This window comes from Cebus imitator, unplaced genomic scaffold (genome assembly GCF_001604975.1).
Source record: "Cebus imitator isolate Cc_AM_T3 unplaced genomic scaffold, Cebus_imitator-1.0 Scaffold132, whole genome shotgun sequence".
NCBI classification, from domain to species: Eukaryota; Metazoa; Chordata; class Mammalia; order Primates; family Cebidae; genus Cebus; species Cebus imitator.
In genome coordinates, this window is record NW_016107447.1 from 5,077,641 (window position 1) to 5,096,099 (window position 18,459).

The following is an 18,459-nucleotide window of genomic DNA, read 5'->3' on the forward strand; positions in this document are numbered from 1 at the left end:
GTAGGCACCTGTAGTCCCAGCTACTTGGAAGACCGAGGTGGGAGGGTGGCTTGAGCCCAGGAGTTGGAGGCTGTAGCTATGATGGCACCACTGTGCTCAGCCTGGGCTTCAGAGTGAGACCGCATCTCTAGACAAATAAGAATACAACATTTTTTTACTGGGCTATGAAATCCTAAAGTCTGGAAACTACCCTTTTCAATTAATGGGCTTTGGAAGGTAATGATTTAAAATATGTCCACAAAATATTTGATCCTTTTTCCCCAAGTGGCAGAATTCCCTCTAAGGGTGACCTGGATTTGGTGACTCACTGCTAACAAATAGATTTGGTGTGAGTGATAGTTTCTGATTTCTGAGTCTAGGTCACAAGACGTGTGGTGCCTTTCTCCTAACCTCTCTGTCTTGGACCACTGCCCCTGGGGGTTGCCAGCTTCCATGCTCTGAGGACATTCAAGAGCCCTGTGGAGAAGTCCGCATGGTGAGCAACTGAGGCCTCCCACCAACAGCCAGGAAGGAACTGAGGCCAGAGAGCCACCTTAGAGGCAGGTCTTCTATCCCAGTCAAGCAGACGACTGCAGCTAGTGTCTTGATTGCAACCTTGTGAGAGACCCCCAGCCAGAACCACTCAGCTAAAGATGCTACTGAATGAGATAATAAATGTTTCAACTTGCTAGAGTTTGGGGGGTAATTTGTTACACAGCAGTAGATAACAAATACAGAAGGCTGGGCATGGTGGCTCATGCCTGTAATCTCAGCACCTTGAGAGGCTGTGGCAGGCTAGGAGTTCAAGACAGGCCCGGCCAACATGGCGAAAACATCTCTATTAAAAAATACAAAAATTAGCCAGGCATGGTGGCACATGCCTATAACCTCAGCTACTCTGGAGGCTGAGGCACGAGAATTGCTTGAACCCAGGAAGTGAAGGCTGCAGTAAGCAGAGATCATGCCACTGCACTCCAGCCTGGGTGACAGAGTGAGACTACATTTCAAAAACAACTAAAAATCCCTCAAAACAAATACAGAAATTGTCAAGCCCCATCAGTAAATCAGAGATCACAGAAAGGCAGCCTATGGGCTGTGGTCTGTGGTCTGCCTGTGGTCTGTGGTATTTCATTTAGCCAGTATAGGACTAGAAAAAATGGAATTAGTTGCTAACATTTATTTATTTTTATTTTTTATTTATTTTATTTTTAAGTAGAGACAGGATTTTGCCATGTTGGCCAGGCTGGTCTCGAACTCCATCTCGGCCTCCAAAAATGTAAAAGTTGGGTATTTTCCTTAAAAATCCAGATTTCTGACTTCTCTTAGAAAGATCTACTATTGCTGGGCCCACATCCCTATAGATAACAACCAGTTGGAGGTGAACGGTGTGTGTTCTCTTGTTTTTTTTTTTTTTTGAGAACAGAGTCTCGTTCTATCGCCAGGCTGGAGTGCAGTGGCATGATCCTGGCTCACTGCAATTTCCGTTTTCCAGTTTCATGCAATTCTCCTGCCTCAGCCTCCCGAGTAGCTGGGATGACAGGCACGCACCACCATGCCCGGCTAATTTTTTGTACTTTTCAGTAGAGACAGGGTTTCACCATGTTGGCCAGGATGGTCTCGATCTCTTGACCTCGTGATCCGCCTGCCTCAGCCTCTCAAAGTGCTGGGATTACAGGCGTGAGCCCCCGCGCCCGGCTGTGTTCTCTCGTTTACCATACTCACTACCATCCCTATGTCTCTTAGTTAGATCACTTTACTCATTTATGCTACCTGCTCTGCCCCAGTAGTCATCTGAGCTTATATCTTCTATTGTTAGATAGCTTTTAATGAGATGCCCAGCCACAGTTGACATGAGAACCAAATGACCAGAGTTGGAGCTTTGATTCATAAATATCATGTAGGGTGGGTTACCACTGGCTTGCATAGTTGGGGTGACAAGCCAGTTATATTTTCCTGTCCTCCTTCCAGGGGGAAGAGAAGTTGATGCTGCCTGGGGACAGGCTCCCTGATTTAAGTCCCCTTACAGCGCTTCCTGCCTCACCTCCCTGTGTCCTCCAAAAAATAAAACAAACTGCACCAGGCTTGTTTTTTCCATACCTTTTATTGAACTCTGCAGACTTCATTAAGGGACCATTTGCTTAGAAATTCTTAAACATTTGAACATATTTTACACGACAGGACAGCAGCTGGAGGTCACACAAAGATCACAATTTCATCTCACCACATGCATAAAAAGACACTGGGATTTTTGTTGGTGTGTGTTTGTGTGTGCATGTATGTGTGTATTGCGCAAATGCGCAACGCTCATTTTCACCTTTACGGGAAGGACTAGAGACATTAACTGACGAGAGATGAACAGGACCCATGAATGCACCCCCGAGAAAAGAGTGGCTGGGGACATTGGTCATTTATGGCTAATGTGATTGGCTTGGCCCCTGTCAAGGGTGGGGTGATCAGAATGGCTTTGCTGGCAGAAAAGCCCCAACCTCACACCATGGGTTCCTGGGAGGGAAAGGGTCTTAGCTGATGGGATCTGGGGGCATGCTATCATGGCGGCTTTGGGGCTCAGAAAAGAGGTCTTCGGCTCTAAAAGCTGGAGGGCAGGCTGGCCTTGATATCCAGCTGGACTTCCATGGCTCAGGGAATGTGATCCAGTTTCCAGATGTTGGCTCCTATGTTTCTGCCCCAGCAACTCCCAGATCAAGGGAAATCCCAACTTCGAACCTTGGCTTAGTCCATCAGAAACCACCTGATGGCCCCTCCGTGGGCCGCGCGTGAGCTAAAATACAACATAAGGCTGAGAAATGCAGGGTAGGGGAAGAGGAAGGAGGCCAGAGCTGCCCTGCGGGCCCCCAGGAAGTGTGGCTCTGAGAGGGATGTGGCCCTTATCAGCTTGGGGCCTATAAGCATCAAATAGAGATGTCATCTTGAGTCAAAGAACAAATGACTTTGATGGGGCAGTTATGGTTTCAGTGGGAGAGGGGCTCCTCATTTTTCTTCCCTTCACTGTTAGGTAGGGATTCATTAACTCCTCCATTCACTCACATGTTCACTTGTCCAGTCACCCACTCAGAGGTCAACCATTCACACATTTACCCACTCACAAAAACACAAGTTGGATGACCATCAGGTGCCAAGGGCATATGTTGGGGGTAACACTGAGTACCTGGTGCAGAAAATAAGGTTCCCAATTTTTGACCTTGGATTGAAGTCAGGATAGGTCTGGAGAATCCTCCCTGTCCCCACCCACTCAGGCACACTCAGCTTATCCAAGAGAGAGACCCAAATCCCAGTGAAACCCAAGGGGCATGGGCCAAGCTGTAGAGATGTCAGAGTTTCTTGGGCATCTGCTCTGCTGCCTGCCTCTTTCCAATCTTGGTTCAGCTCAGGGAAGCAGGAAGTATGGGAAGATCCCTGCATAGCCCTTGAGGGCATCCTAGTGGGACAGATTTGGGAGTTTCCTACACGTTCTTGAATTTTCCTATTGTTGCAGCCTTGTGTTGTTGCAGCTTGAGTGATTCTGCAGGGCAGAGCTTCCAGTGAGGAGTTGGGAGGGAATCTTGAAACGCTGGTTTATATGTTATTTTGGCTTCAGGGGAAGGCAGCTGCTCATTCTGCTCATGGAAACATACCATCCTGCCCACCTCATACTAGAACAACAGAAGACCAACCGGTCTTGGGTTCACCGTGAGGCTGAAGTCTCACTTCCTCTCAACCCACTATACATAAACTCTCCCTTGTCAAAGGCTTTCCTTGGAGAATGCAATATGCAGGCTGATTTGGAAAGAAGGCTACAGCTGCAGGAGAGTGGGCATTCTGCTTGAAGGCAGCCAGAACCCGGTTTTGCTGTGAAACTGGATTAAAACATGCCTTTCTCTTTTGATCCTTCTGGATTTTTTTTTCACGGCGGGGGGAGTTTTGAAGGTCTTGAGTGGGATCTCTTGTTTGATTTACCAGAAAAACAAGCCCTTTCAGGATGGAGCCATTTGCTATTGCCTGGGCAGTTGTTCATTGTGGGGCTGACTAGTAGGGAACAGATATCATTGCATCTTTTGTACAGAAAGCCCCAGGCTCGTGAGGGCACAGGAGCTGGGCGGCGGGGCTGAAGCACCATAAGACAGCCAGCCAGGGACAGGGGACAGCATGGATTGCTCCTTGGCTGGCCTGGGGAAGGGTAGCATGAGTCTCATCCCAATGTGGTACCTGGTAGGCCACTGGGGATGGGTTGGATTGGTGACTGACAGTCATTAAAATGTTCCAAGACAGGGAGCTGAAAGGAAGCAGACTTGTTTCTTAGGCACCCCCTCCGATAGCGCCAAAGCCTAGAAGTTGCATTCCTGCTAATCGTGCGGCATGCCTTTGCCTCAGTGGCTTGAGCTTGTGCCCAGAATGTTCAAACCACCTACACACACACACACACACACACACACACACACACACACACCAAGGAACAAAGAGGGAAAATTTCTATGGATATTCAGCCCAGTTTCCATGCAATGCTAGGGCCCCTCCACAGTGCCCATTTTGTATACCATCTAGCCAGCCTCTTTCAACACCTGTGGTATAAGGGAGCTCACTGCCCACCATGGCATTGAGTTCCATATTCAGAAAACCCAGCCTATTAGGAGGGCTTCCTTAATTTGAGCTGAAATTGACCCCATTCCTTTCATACAATAGAAATTTTTGGAGAACTTGCATATAGCCATCTGGCAGTTAAGTGGTTTCTTCTTCAGATGCACTGCCCTACTCCATCCCATCCTGGCCAGCCTTTAGATCTTTTCAGGATCTTTGGAGGGAGGAACAGATAATTAGGCTTATAAGTGAAGATGAGGGTTCCCTCGATTAACAGAGCCCCACCCAAATTCAAGGTGGCATTTGGAGAAGTTCAGGAGAAAAATCTAAGTTAAGTTAAAATCGGGGAGAGTGAATGGAAATGCAAACTATATAACCTCTTTCTTGATGAAAACAGCCACAGCCATAGGCAAGGGTGTTTGCTTATCTGGGTATCAAACCTAGGAAACTACTGGGAGACAATTTTTTGTTTTTGTTGGTCTTGTGCAAAGGTTAAAAAAAATCTAGCCTGTTTTATTTGACTCTGGTTCAAACCAGACTATCAGAGTCTGTGGGGTGGGAGAAATCTGATTAGTGTCCTAGTCCAGAATAAAAAATTCATATTTGAGTTGGCTTCCTCTTGGGAGTTATCCGATGGGAGGGCTCACTGCCATTTGAGGGTCCTGGTTTGGCTCAAATTTCTGATTCTAGGCAGAGCTCTGAGCCCTGCAGCTGACAGCGGGGTGGGTGGGATACCAAAACCTAAACGAATGCAAGCTGGAGATTATCTGGGCTTTCTTCATCTTACTGTGTGAGTAGATGGATGGAGAATCACTTTCTGCTGAAGATCCTGAATAGTGAGATGTCCTCTGCCTACCCAGGGCTGAAAACTGCCTCGTGAAATTAATTGTCAGGACAGTCTGAAAACTCCTGCAGGCATGGATAGGTAGAAGTCGAAAAAGTACCCCTGTCCTTGCCACATACCTCCTGCTCTATGGAGCTAGGCAGCTGGCAAGGGAAGGGGAGATGAGTTAGCAGAATTGGGGGCATCTCTTCTCAGGGTTTGGCTGCAAGGGTGTCTAGCCACTGTTTTTTGGTGAGCCTGTTAGAAATGGATTGAAATGGGCTGGGCACAGTGGCTCATGCCTATAATCCCAGCACTTTTGGAGGCCAAGGCGGGCGGATCACCTGAGGTCAGGAATTCGAGGCCAGCCTGGCCAACATGGCAAAACCCTGTCTCTACTAAAAATACAAAAGTTAGCCGGGCGTCGTGGTACACTCCTGTAATCCCAGCTACTCAGGACGCTGGGACATGAGAATCACTTGAACCTGGGTAGGGGAGGTTGCAGTGAGCCAAGATTGCGGCATTGCACTGCAGCCTGGGCAACAGAACAAGACTCTGTCTCAAAAAAAAAAAAAAAAAAAAAAAAAGGATTGAAATGAGAAACTGATAAACAAAGTGATGAGGAACTGATAAACAAGTCGATGAGATGTGAGGCCCAGCATGTTCTTGTGAGGTTCATGAGAACCTGGAAAAGCTCTGGACTTCAGATCTGATGAATGTTACAGACCCACAGGGTGCTGGACATGGGAGCAGCCCAGCCAGGAGGAGCTTATACGTGTTCTGAATCTCAGAAATGCCAGTGATGAGTTTGCTTGCATGAGATTTTTGGTTCCAAGATCTCTGGGGATGAGAAAACTTAGTCCCTTCAGATCCCTAGAGGGTTGTGAGATATAAGTAAAACCAGCCCACATCCCATCCTGATTTTGAGGGCCATCTGTAACTCTGCTTCCCTGGGTCTCATTCCTGCATTCATGCCCTGAATTCTTAAGAACAACGAATAGGAGAAACACACAGAACTGAATGAGAAAAGTAACAGCATTGATGGACTCCAGGCCTAGAGTCAAGAAATGCCTATACAAGGAAGTCAGACCCCAAAGTCTTTCCCCACCCCCAAGAAATCAGAATCAAAGGGAAGAAAACCAAAACAGCCCACGAGACAATGGTAGGAACTGCAAAAGACCAGAAAACATCAGCTATGATAATGACCAACAATGAAACTCCTATGATATTGTTGTATTACAAAAGAAGAAATTAGACTCAATTGCCCTATTATAAATTTGCTAAAAATACATATATATATATATTTTATCTGAACAGAAAAATAGACTACTCTGAGATGCGTGGACATTCTATGACATAGTCGCGCATCAGATACTTCTAGAGCCAGAAAAATGGCAACAGAAAATGCAGAGGTAACTCTTATTTCTGGGTGTAGCCAGGACTGGTTTGGGTTGCCTGGGCTGAATGACATGAAAGCATTTGGATGCTGTCCTATAAGCAGTGATAGGCGAGGAAACATCAGCTCTGGGCTGGAAGCTTTCCATTGTCCTGCTGGGGTCTCAGGGGAGCCCCTTCTCCCTCCTGCCCACTCTGCAGCTACAGGAAAAGTCCTTTCCCAAAGAAGCATGTCCGGAGGCTTTTTGCCTTGCCCTCCTTTGATTCAAAGTTACTTGAATTGAGGCTGAAAAAAAGCCTGGGGTATTGTTACTTGAGATTAGTTGGTAGAGAAATAAGGACAGGAGAGAGATTAGAGATAGAGACCTGGCTTTAGTGGCCCTTGTCCGTGGTGAATTTTAAACATCCCCTTGTCCATGAACTAGACACTCCAGCTGGGACTGGAGCAAGACAGAAATATACAATAGTTACAAATATCAACAATACATTACAGTTTTACAGAAGAGAATACTGTTTTGTTTTTCTCCTTAGAAACATGGATCTTGTTAGGAGAAAGGGCAGAGACGAGGCTACAGTTACCAAGACACGTGGAGAAGCTGGGAGTCAGTTTGAAAAAGTTTGTATCACCAGCAGTTTTCAGGGGCAAGCTGGGTGGGTTAAAAGAAATGGCCTCCTCAGGATTTTGTTGTTTTTCCTTCTTACTCTTCTTCCTTCTTGATCCCCAGTCCTTTGGAGAAAGGGACTTCACGGGAACAAATGTTCTCTCCTTTTTTTCTTTCCCCTTGAAGTGTGCTTAAGATAGAATTCCTAAAGAAGGCACTGAGAAATCTACTGCACCAAAGTCCTGTTGTTTTCTTTTACCCAAAGATAAAAAGGTGAATATACTGTCTCCTCCAAAGCTTCCCCACCTCTCTCACCGCCGGTGGCAGATGCTCCCCCGTGTGATTGGGACACACAGCTACCTGGTCCCTAGCCCTTTCTGATAATGGTGGAAGTTGGAACGCAAGTTCAGCTGGGTTCTTGATGAGTTTCATTGAATTCGCCAAACTGACCAGCATCCATTTGCCGCGTCCAGCCCCTAGTTTACTTGTTTGGGTTGACTTGTTTCTTTCTGCTCTCATTGGTTCAGGAATGAATGGGAAATGGACTGCCAAGTTAAAACAGGATTTGCCTTTAGACCATTGCTTTCCTCTTCTCTATCAGGACCTTCCTATCAAGTGAATTTCTCAGTGAAGACTCTTAGGTAGATTTCCCAGTGCGTGTATATTCACGTACATAGATACAGGTTGGGTGTACATATTAAAATCTGGATATGATCCTTTTTAGTGAGTGGAGGGGCTGGGAAAACTTATAATACTCTATTTCGAATTGAACACAGAACAAAAGCTATATTCCCCCAATACATACACACACAAGTAAAAGAAAAAAAACCCAATCAAACCCAAACGGAATACTTTCTAAGCATAGTATATGCTGAATTTCAATTATTCTGTTTCTATAAGAACTCTATAGGACTCTGGCTATGAAGCCTGAAAAGGTAGGTTCTTAATGATACTTCTGAATTCGTCCTTCAAAAGTGACTCAATAAAATGCTACTTTAAGGTCAGACAAAATACACAAGGAAGGAAGGGCCAGGTCCTACATGACCACAGAAGGCAGAAAGGGCCTTTGGTTACAAGGAGAGTTGCACCAATTGGTTTTCGTTTAAAAAAACAAAGAAATCATTTTCAATCTGTACACTTCTCATCTGCTTCAACCAACAAATGAAATGCCTTGATTGGAAGAAGTGGTGGTAAGTTCCTTCTCGATATATATGGCTATATTGAAACATGTTCACTTTCCTGATATGTAAAATAGACATTATTATTATTATTATTATTAATTTTTACAGATAGCATTAGCTCTAAAAATATCTGAATTGGAAATCACAACTATTTACTTTTATCAAAAAGCATTTTTTTTCCCTGAATTTTCACATTTGTGCTGATGGTGGACATTAATGGTGATGAAAACAAAGAAGAGACATGTGAGATGGTCGGCGGAGAGCTGTCCCACAGTTGTTCCTCAAGAGGCCCCCCGCTCAGACTGTGTGTTCAGCAAAGTGTTTTGGGAGTGCCGCTGCTTCCTCTGCCTGGTGCGCCAGCTGGCACGGGATGACCTCACACTCTCCCTGCCCCTAAGTCCCTTTGCAGTTGGTGCGTGAATACTCTGAGGATACCTAGGAAGAGTGACGTTCTTGTTTTCTCTGTTAATGCAGCAAGAACAGGACTGCACCCTCTTGGGGGATCCACAGTCTCTGGAGATGCTGAGGAGTGTTATGAGTTGGGTTTGTGTACAGCAGAGAATACGCGTTTTTAAGGGTGGTGGAATGATCCCATCCCATCATATGTGTGGCAGGTGGCTCAACCTTATGCCATTGTACGAAGGGCAGGCAGAACAGCTCCATGATATTTGCGTACTGAGAGGTGGATCACACCATTGTACTAATAGGCAGACCAGCAACAGATGATATTAAGACTGAAGACTAGGTGAACCAATGCCACATCTTTCTTCCACTGGGAAGACATATGCCTGTTACTGCATTGAGGATAGGAAGAACTACACTATTGTACTTGGGACACCATCCATCAACATTACATTAAGAGAACAACATTGTTCCATTGAGCTACAGACAGGCAGACCAATAACATGTCATCTTTACTGACAGGTGAGCCAACACCATAGCATTGTATTAATCAGTGGTTCAACCCAATGCCAGTGTACTGAGGCATGACTAACAACACCACACTGTTGGACTAAAAGCAGGCAGGACAATGCCAGGTCATCAAACTAGGACGGGAAAACCAACACCAAGAAATACACCAGAACCACTCAAGATGCACACAAATACTTATTGCTTTTGTCTGTACTGGCTGCACTGATGGCTGCAGGAAGGAGAATTGAGCTTTTAGTACAGACAGTGACACTGAAAAACCAATAGCTGGTTGACAAGAAAGAGAACAGAGTAAAACACCCAATGTCCAACTGTCACTGTGTCCTTTTGAGATGTGCATGTCTCCTGTATACTTGACTTCATGAGAGGCCCCATCCAAGGGGCAAGAACCCCTCCTGACCCATGAGGGTTAAGGGAAGGCTTCAGAGGGGCAGGGAAGGAGCCCACAGACTTTGATATGGCAGACAGTAATACCAGCACAATATTACCCATGGTGGCCAGAAACAGGCAGGTAGCAACAATCCATCACAGTTCCAACAATTGGCCCACGGGAAATAGTGCTTGTTTTAAAGTGCAAGATGTGGACACTGTCCCTGGCAGAACTTATTTTTGAAAAACATAAAGTGCTTTTTATTTTAACTTTTTTTTTAGCTTGAAAACCACAGAAAACAAAACAGAATTTCTATTATAATAGGTACTTTCCTTGCTGCAGCAGGAATTATTCAGTCTGAACTAGGCATTTCAATGCAGGGTATTGCGGGGTATTTTTTTTTCCTTTCATTTTTGCAAGTAAAAAAAAATCATATTTTTATGCTGTTCTTCAGTAACACACAGTCTCCTTGAATAAACTATTTCTTTTGCATATTTGACACTTGCATACCTTTTGAGTCTACACTAGTGATGTAAAGAAAGCGTGTTCCTCCTTCAACCCTAAAGCAATGCTCTGAGTTCATGCTGTTGTCTGGGTGCCCACCTTCTGAACCCTTCCCAGATCGCCAGGGGGCAATTAGAATTGAGTACAAGTGGTGCAACTCACCCTGATGATATCTCAAAATAAAAACTCAGGTACTACGGAATACTGAAGTCAATGAAGACATTTGAATAAGGGTTTTGCGCTGGGATCGTGGCTTATGGCGCAGAGACTTCCCCGTGAACGATCATTCCCTGTAGCCGTCTAACAGTGGAATCCATCCAGGAGGTGATGGACAGGTGTTCCTAGGGGTGGCCGGGCAACATCCAATACCAAATTGGTCAACCCACTCTTTCAATACCAGCCACTCTTTCCTGCATCCTTCTCCAGCTGAAGCCAGGAGGACTGGAAATGTTGCCCTCCGAGACTGAGATGGACAGCCATGAGAGAAGAATGGTGAGTATGTGGCCTCGGTCCTGTCTAGAATGGTAGTAGTGGTGGCTGTGAGTTCCACTCATGTCATCTCCCAAAGAGGGCAAGAGAATTGTTACAAGGAGGCGCTGTGCCCGATGGCTTGGCCAACTTCATGCTGATGGACCTGTCATGGCTCTCAAGGTCTTAGGGAGCCTTCTCTGGAGTTTCTTTTCTCTCTGAGGGCTTTACAGAGCCTTTCTGTTTCAGAGTTCATGCAGAAAAGCTCTATGGCAGGTAAGCTGAACAGCTCTCCTCTTTGGACCTCACCCAAAAGTCTCTCCTCCAAGGCAGGGCAGTTCAGATGCTCTGATCTCGTGTGCTTCCGTGGGCTCCTCCCCCTGGCAACACACGGACGTCAGGGGAGATGTGGTTCTCGAGTTTGCACTTTTCCTGACCACTGGGGCCTTTTCCAGTCAATGCTTCTGTGGAGTAAATACAGTTCTGCCTTAAGAACTTAGGGGAGGTGGGTAAAGGGGAGCTTTCAAAGTGGTTTTTCTCTGATCTTGTCCCCATGCTGAACTTCGGACTGGTGCTCCCAGGGAGGCTTTTGGGGGGGCTGGAGTCCACACTGTAGAGGAGCTGCCCCTCATCATCTGTGTCTGCGTCAATGTACTGGTGGACACCCGCCTCGAAGTTGAACGCTATTGCTGTGTGTTTCTCAGGAGACCGGGGTGGTGTCTTAGCACTTGCTGTGGTGTAGATGGAGGACTCTGGGCTCAGCACAGCCTTGTCCAAAAGCGTGGCACACTCCAGTCCAGCGACAGCAGCCGCAGCACTCCCCCGGTTCCTAAGAGGGTCGTGGTACATCCCCAGAACTGGGAGGAGTGGACTGGGGTCACCCTCCATGAAGTTGACTTTAAGTGCTCGGAGCTTCAAGGGGTTGTTGGTTTTCATGGAACTCTTGGGGCTCTCGATGAAGAAACTAGAGTGCTGGCTGGCATCAGGGCTGGGGTTGGCCTCCACAAACCTACCACCACTGGCACCCAGAGCTCCCCGCCAGCCCACTTCTGGAGCTGTGTTGCCCCCAGTCTTGCTGGGGAGTGATGTCAAAGGGCTGTGGGAGAATCTGGTGGCCTCAGGGAAGTCTGTGGCACAGCTAATGAAGCTATCAATGCTAGACATACTTCGCATGTCGATGACGCCTTCTGTGCGAGTAGGCAGAGGGGCTACGGGGCTAGGGATACTCTCCATTTCAAGTTCTTCCTTTGGTTTGCTCTGTGCTGCAGACTCCTTGGTATTGAGGATGGGCTGGGATTGGGTCTTGGCCATCTTATTGTACATGTCTTCCAGCTGCTGAACATTCAGGTGCTGAGGACTAGAAGACGATCTGGCTTTCTCAGGGGATCCCTGCTCCTTGGTTTCAAAGGACTTACTTGAGCTGGTTTCAGACAGTGTCCTCTTTGTCCATTTCCATTTGTTAGGAGACAAGTGGTTATCTTGCACTTTGTCTTTCTTACCCATATTCTCCCCATTTTTCTCAACCACAATGTCCATCATCTCAATGCTCCGGGCGAAAGCATCCTTCATGTTCATGGACACGATGCTGCCATTCCTCTTGGCTCTCTCCAGAGCCTCTCGCCGCTTGATTGCTTTCTCCTGTCTCTTCTGCTCCTTGTAGAACTCAGAGAAGTTATTGACGATGATGGGAATGGGAAGAGCAATCACCAGGACTCCTGCGATGCAGCAGAGTCCCCCAACAATTTTCCCCAGGAGAGTCTTGGGGTAGATGTCTCCATACCCAACAGTTGTCATGGTGATGGTGGCCCACCAGAAAGAGGCTGGGATGCTTTTGAACTTGGTGTCGTCCTCATCCTTCTCAGCAAAGAAGACAAGGCTGGAGAAGATCATGATGCCCATGGCGAGGAAAAGGATGAGCAAGCCCAACTCATTGTAGCTCCTCCGCAAAGTGAAGCCCAGGGACTGGAGGCCAGTGGAGTGGCGCGCAAGCTTAAGGATGCGGAGAATTCTCATGATGCGGAAGATCTGGACCACGCGGCGGACATTCTGGAATTGCAGGACACTCTTGTTGGATTCGGTGAGGAAAATGGTGACATAGTACGGCAGAATGGCCAACAAGTCAATAGCATTGAGGGGACCCTTGAAGAACTTCCACTTCTTGGGCGAGGAGAGGAACCGCAGCAGGTACTCCATGGTGAACCATGCGATGCACACAGCCTCCACGTGGGCCAGCTGGGGGTTGTCTGTGGACTGGCCGAACTCATCGAGGCTCTGTAGTTCAGGCAGCGTGTTGAGGGACAGGGCAATGGTGGAGAGGACGATGAACATGATGGAAATTATGGCAAGGATCTGTGAGGAGAAGAGAGTGGGATTTAGTTATTAACTGCTCCACAGGATGATCATCATACAGGGCACTCCTCAGTGTTCAAGAGCATTTTCACATCTCACTAGCCATTTAATGACTGAATGGGACAAAAAGTGAATTTATTTTAATCCATTTATTGTCCAGATGTGGAAACCAAGGCCCAGAGAAATGAAATGTTTTAAAGCTATCAGCAAGCCCAGGGTTCAAGCATACTTTTTCAGATAGTAACCATTTTATAGGCCCTGAAACCCTGCCTTCTCTATTGCAACAACTCAACTCTGCAGCTGCAGCATGAAAGCAACCTTGGATAATACATAAATGAATGGGCATAGCTGTGTTTCAATAAAACTTTATAAAAACAGGCAGTGGACTGAATTTGGCCTGTGAACCATAATTTGCTGACTTCTGATCTAGACTGGTGGCTCACACTGGGTGGGGAACTACCTTCACAGAGATGATACTAATGATAATAGCTAACCTTTATGGGGTGTTGGTTGTAGGCTAGGCACTTTCCATGCAATAGTTCGTTTCGTTCTTATAATAACCCTGTTCAGTGCTATTAGCTCCATTGAACAGATGTGGACACTTGGGTTTCCACAGCTAGTAAGTGGAAGATCCAGCATTTTAACCCAGGTCTGTATGACCCAAGAACATGAGCTCTTAAGGCTGCTGGATATGGTGCCTCATGTCTGTAATCCCAGCACTTTGGGAGGCCTAGGAAGGAGGATCATTTGAGGCTAGGAGTTCGATTCTAGCCTGGGCAACATAGTGGGACCCTGTCTCTATAAAAGAACAAAAGCAAAAAAAAATCAGATGAAAGCTAACCTTTCGCTAGAAAAATGCCTAGACACTCAAGCTTTTGCAGGTAATTCCCAGGGAGGCACAGACATTCTGGGCTCATGTTTACTCCTGATTGAAACTATGTGCTTTTGGGGGCTAAAGACCTTGACTTAACTATCTTTGAGTCCCCTGGATCAGAAGAGAGCTTGGCCCAGAGAAAGGGCTCAAAGAATATACACTGAAATTAATGGAATCTAGGCCAGTCTACAGCCTGTGCAGAAAAGCAAATAGATGTAATAAATTGCTCTGAGGTTCTTTTTTTTCAACAATACAAATCCAATCACATTACTTTTTTGCTTAATAAATCTCCAGGACTCCTCATGAAAATATCCAAGCCCCCAGACCTGTCTACTGGGTCTGCTATACCCATCTTCCTTTTGGAGATTTTCCGTTTCTCTTCCTCTGCCCCTGCTATGTGGGAAGGGGAGCCTGGTCACCATGATTGTATCATTTGATCCTGGCTGCCACTGATCAGAGCACCAAGGTTGGATAGAAAATCCAGGCTGGGCCAATCTGTACACTGGGGCTTAGCCAACGTACCTTTGAGAATTTGAGCTCAGGAACTCAGGTGGTAAGTGGGTTACGGGAGGGTGAGTCCCTGAATTAAATGTTAAGTAGAATCTAGGCTTGAATCAGTTTCAACCCTCAAGCAACTATCTTCCAAATACAGGGGACAGAGATGCCATGAAAACATGAGAGAAAGCTAAACTTTAGTCTAGACATGGTGGCTCACACTTGGACTCCCAGCACTTTGGGAGGTTGAGGTGGGGGGATTGCTTGAGCCCAGGAGTTCGAGACCAGCCTGGGCAATACAGTGAGACTCCGTCTCTACAAAAAGTAAAAAATCTGCTGGGCGTGGTGGCACATGCCTATAGTATCAGCTACTTGGAAGGCTGAAGCAGGAGAATCTCTTGAGCCCAAGGAGGTTGAGGCTGTGGTGAGCCTTGACTGCACCATTATACTCCAGCCTAGGTGACAGAGAGAGACCCTGTCTGGAAAGAAAAGAAAAAGGAAAAAAAGAAACGAAATTAGCCAGGCATAGTGGTGGCTCCTGTAATCCCAGCTACTTGGGAGGTGAGGCGGGAGAATCACATGTACCTGGGAGCCAGAGGCCACAGTGAGCGGAGATCATACCACTGCACTCCGGCCTGGGCAACAGAGCAAGACTCCATCTCAAAACAAACACACACACGAACAAACAAATAAAACAAAGAAATGAAAGAAAAAGACAAAGAAAGCTGAACCTTCAAGAGAAGCCAGAGAATGAAGGGAAGATGCAGAGGAAGGAGGAGTGGGGACCGCAGGAGGGTCACAGTAGGTGCAGAGGGCAGCAGTTAAGAGGCGGCGGTCGGGGGGGCTCTGGTGTCAGCCTGCTTGAGGTTCAAACCTCAGCTCTGCCATTTCCTTATACCAAGCAAGTTCTTCAACCTCTCTGAGCCCCAGTTTCCTTATCTAGAAAACAGGCTGATAATAACAGTATCTACCTCAGAGAACTGCTGTGTAGATTAAATGTATTAGTACAAGCAAAGTGCTAGAACAGCTTCCAGCCACACGCGGTGAATGTCTAATAGATACCAGCCGTCATCACAGGGGAAATCTCAGCGCACACCACCCATCCGCTCAGATCACCCAGTGTCGGGGTGGCCTGGTCTCCATCTTTGCCTCCTGTATCCTGTAAGTAAACCCAGTTGCTGCATGGGTGAGTGTGAGAGGTTTCTGGCCCTGCAGTGAATCCTCAGTAGGGATGCATGGTTGTCAAGTCCTTCTCATGTTGACTCTGACCCCTCTTTCTGGCCACTCCTGCCATGGGGTCTCAAAATTCACAATCCTCTCGCCACGCGCTATCTTTGGTCAATTCGGCATGCCTGAGCTTCTTGCTCGCGGTCTGGTGAACTCCAATCCATCTTTCCAAATCCAGCCCATGCGACCCCTTCCCTCTGGAGTTCTCCCTGCTTTCCCCAGGCAGGGTTGACGGCTCCATCCTTGGGCTTCCCTCACCATTTTAACATACCTTGGGGATACTTACCACACATATCCCATCACAGACACGCGCATGTCTGAGTGTGGGTATGTGTGTGTGCATGCGTGTGTAGTGTGTGTGTGCATGTGTGTAGTGTGTGTGCATGTGTGTGCATGTGCATGCATGTGTAGTGTGTATGTGTATATGCGTGTGTAGTGTGTGTGCATGTTTGCACGCATGTGGTGTGTGTGTGTGTGTGCGTGTGCGTGCATGTTAGCAAGTGTGCTTATTGCTGCCCAGAATCTGTGAGCACTGGGAGGATGGGGATGGGTTCTGAGGTTTTTCTCTGTGCCTCCAGCACTTAACCCACGGCGGGATACCTGACAGGTGCACCCCAAGTATTTGTTGGCTGTTGCTCAAGTTCATAAAGCTAGAAGGGTCAGGAGCAGAATTCAGCTTTTTTGTTTTGTTTTGTTTTTAGAGACAGGGTCTTTCTCTGTTGCCCAAGCTAGAGTGCAATGCTGTGATCATAGCTCACTGCAGCCTCAAACTCCTATGCGCAAGCGGTTCTCTCACCTTAGCCTCCCAAGGAGCTAGGACTACCGGACAGCACAACCAAACCCAACTAATTTTTAACATTTTTGTAATGATGGGGTCTCACTATGTTGCCCAGGCTGGTCTTGAACTCCTTGGCTCAAGCTATCCTCCCGCCTTGGCCTCCTAAAACACTGTATTTAGGAGTGTTTTAGGAATTACAGGTGTGAAACACTGTACCGGTCTGGGAAATATTTCTTGGTCATCTACTCTGCGTGAGGCACTAGGCTAGACATGGGGATGCCACAGGGGGCAAGAGAGTGCCGGTGCCCTGATGGTCCAGCTCTGGCGCCTCCCTAGCCTCAGGGGTTCTATAACTTCCTGATTTTTTAAAAATATAGTCAAGTCTGACACATGCCATGTTTTAAAAAAATAGGTTTTGAGTTTCTTGATTTATACCCATTGAAAAAGAAAAATTCTGTAACACTTTATAAAATGAAATGTTTGAGGCTGGGTGTGGTGGCTCATGCCTGTAATTTCAGCACATTGGGAGGCTGAGGCAGGTGGATCACCTGAGGTCAGGAGTTCAAGACCAGCTTGGCCAACATGGTGAAACCCTGTCTCTACTAAAAATACAAAAAATTAGCAGGTGTGGTGGTGGGTGACTGTAATACCAGCTACTCTGGAGGCTGAGGCAGGTAAATCATTTGAACCCAGGATGTGGGGGTGGCAGCAAGCTGAGATCATGCCATTGCACTCCAACCTGGGCAGAAAGAGCAAAACTCTGTCTCAAAAATAAAATAAAATGTTAGATATATACAAAAGTAGACCTAATTTTTATATAATTTATGAACCATAATCAAATGAACACCTAGAACTTACCACCCAAACGGAGACACAGAGCAGGCAGCAGCGACACTGACACTTCCTGTGTGTCCTTCCCACTCCAGAGATGACCTCTGTGTGCAGCTTTTCATCCCTTTGTTTCTCTGTATAATTTTCAATAAGAGTGCATGGGTCCCTAAATTGCCATTTTGTTGTGATTTTTTTTTTTTTTTTAAGAAATAGAGTCTAGTTCTGTGGCCCAGGCTGGAGTGCAGTGGTGCAATCACAGCTTGAATGCCAAGGCTCAAAAGATCCTCCTGCCTTAGCCTCCCAAGTAGCTTGGGTTACAGGCGCATGCTACCTCGCCTGGCTATATTTTGTGGCGATGGGGTCCTACTATGTTGCCCAGGCCGGCCTTGAACTCCTGGCCTCAAGCAATCCTCCCACCAGGGCCCCAAAGTGCTGGGATTCCAAGTGTGAGCCACCGCACCTGGACTTGGCTCAGTTTTGACAGTATGTCGCATGTACTTTGCCACTTGTACCACTCCTTCCTTAATGGTAAAAACAAAAAATCAAAAAAGCCCACTCACCTTCTTTATTTTATTTTAGGCTTATTCTAAGAAATAATATGCAAAATTGCTGATTTTTCATGCCAGGGCTATATGTATTAAATATTCATCAAAATAAAGATGTGATTGTTGGAGTAACATCTTGGCAGCACACTTTAGGTGAGGAGTGTGGGTCCTGGGGTTGGAATTCTAGCTCTTGCCATTCATTGGTGGAATGCCCTTGGGTATCTAAATGTTCACTGCCTCAGTTTCCTTATTTGTAAAATGAGGACATACTAGTGGTTTTTAACAGGATGATTTTTACTCCTCGGGACACTCGGCGATTTTGGCAGAAATTTTTGGTCATGACAACTGATTGGGGGGTGCTCCTGACATCTTGTGGGTGGAGGTCAGGGATGCCACGAAACACCCTACAGAGCACAGGACAGCCCCCACGGCAAAGAATGATCCAGTCTGCAATGTCAGTAGTACCGAGGTTGAGACACTCTGGGATATACCAGTAGTCAGCCGCTCACAATTGTGGAGTGGGGGACACAGAGTGG

General features: G+C 46.7%; 1 protein-coding gene across 1 annotated transcript in view; it reads right to left on the bottom strand.

Moving 5' to 3' along the window:
* Positions 1-2,061: 2,061 nt before the first annotated feature.
* The window catches only part of KCNB1 (potassium voltage-gated channel subfamily B member 1), a 116,162-nt gene continuing 99,764 nt past the window's right edge, over positions 2,062-18,459 (bottom strand). The window contains exon 2 of the mRNA XM_017541394.2: positions 2,062-13,173. Within this exon, the coding sequence (XP_017396883.1) occupies positions 11,164-13,173 (2,010 nt within the window). The 3' untranslated portion in view covers positions 2,062-11,163. The remainder of the gene's footprint in view (positions 13,174-18,459) is intronic.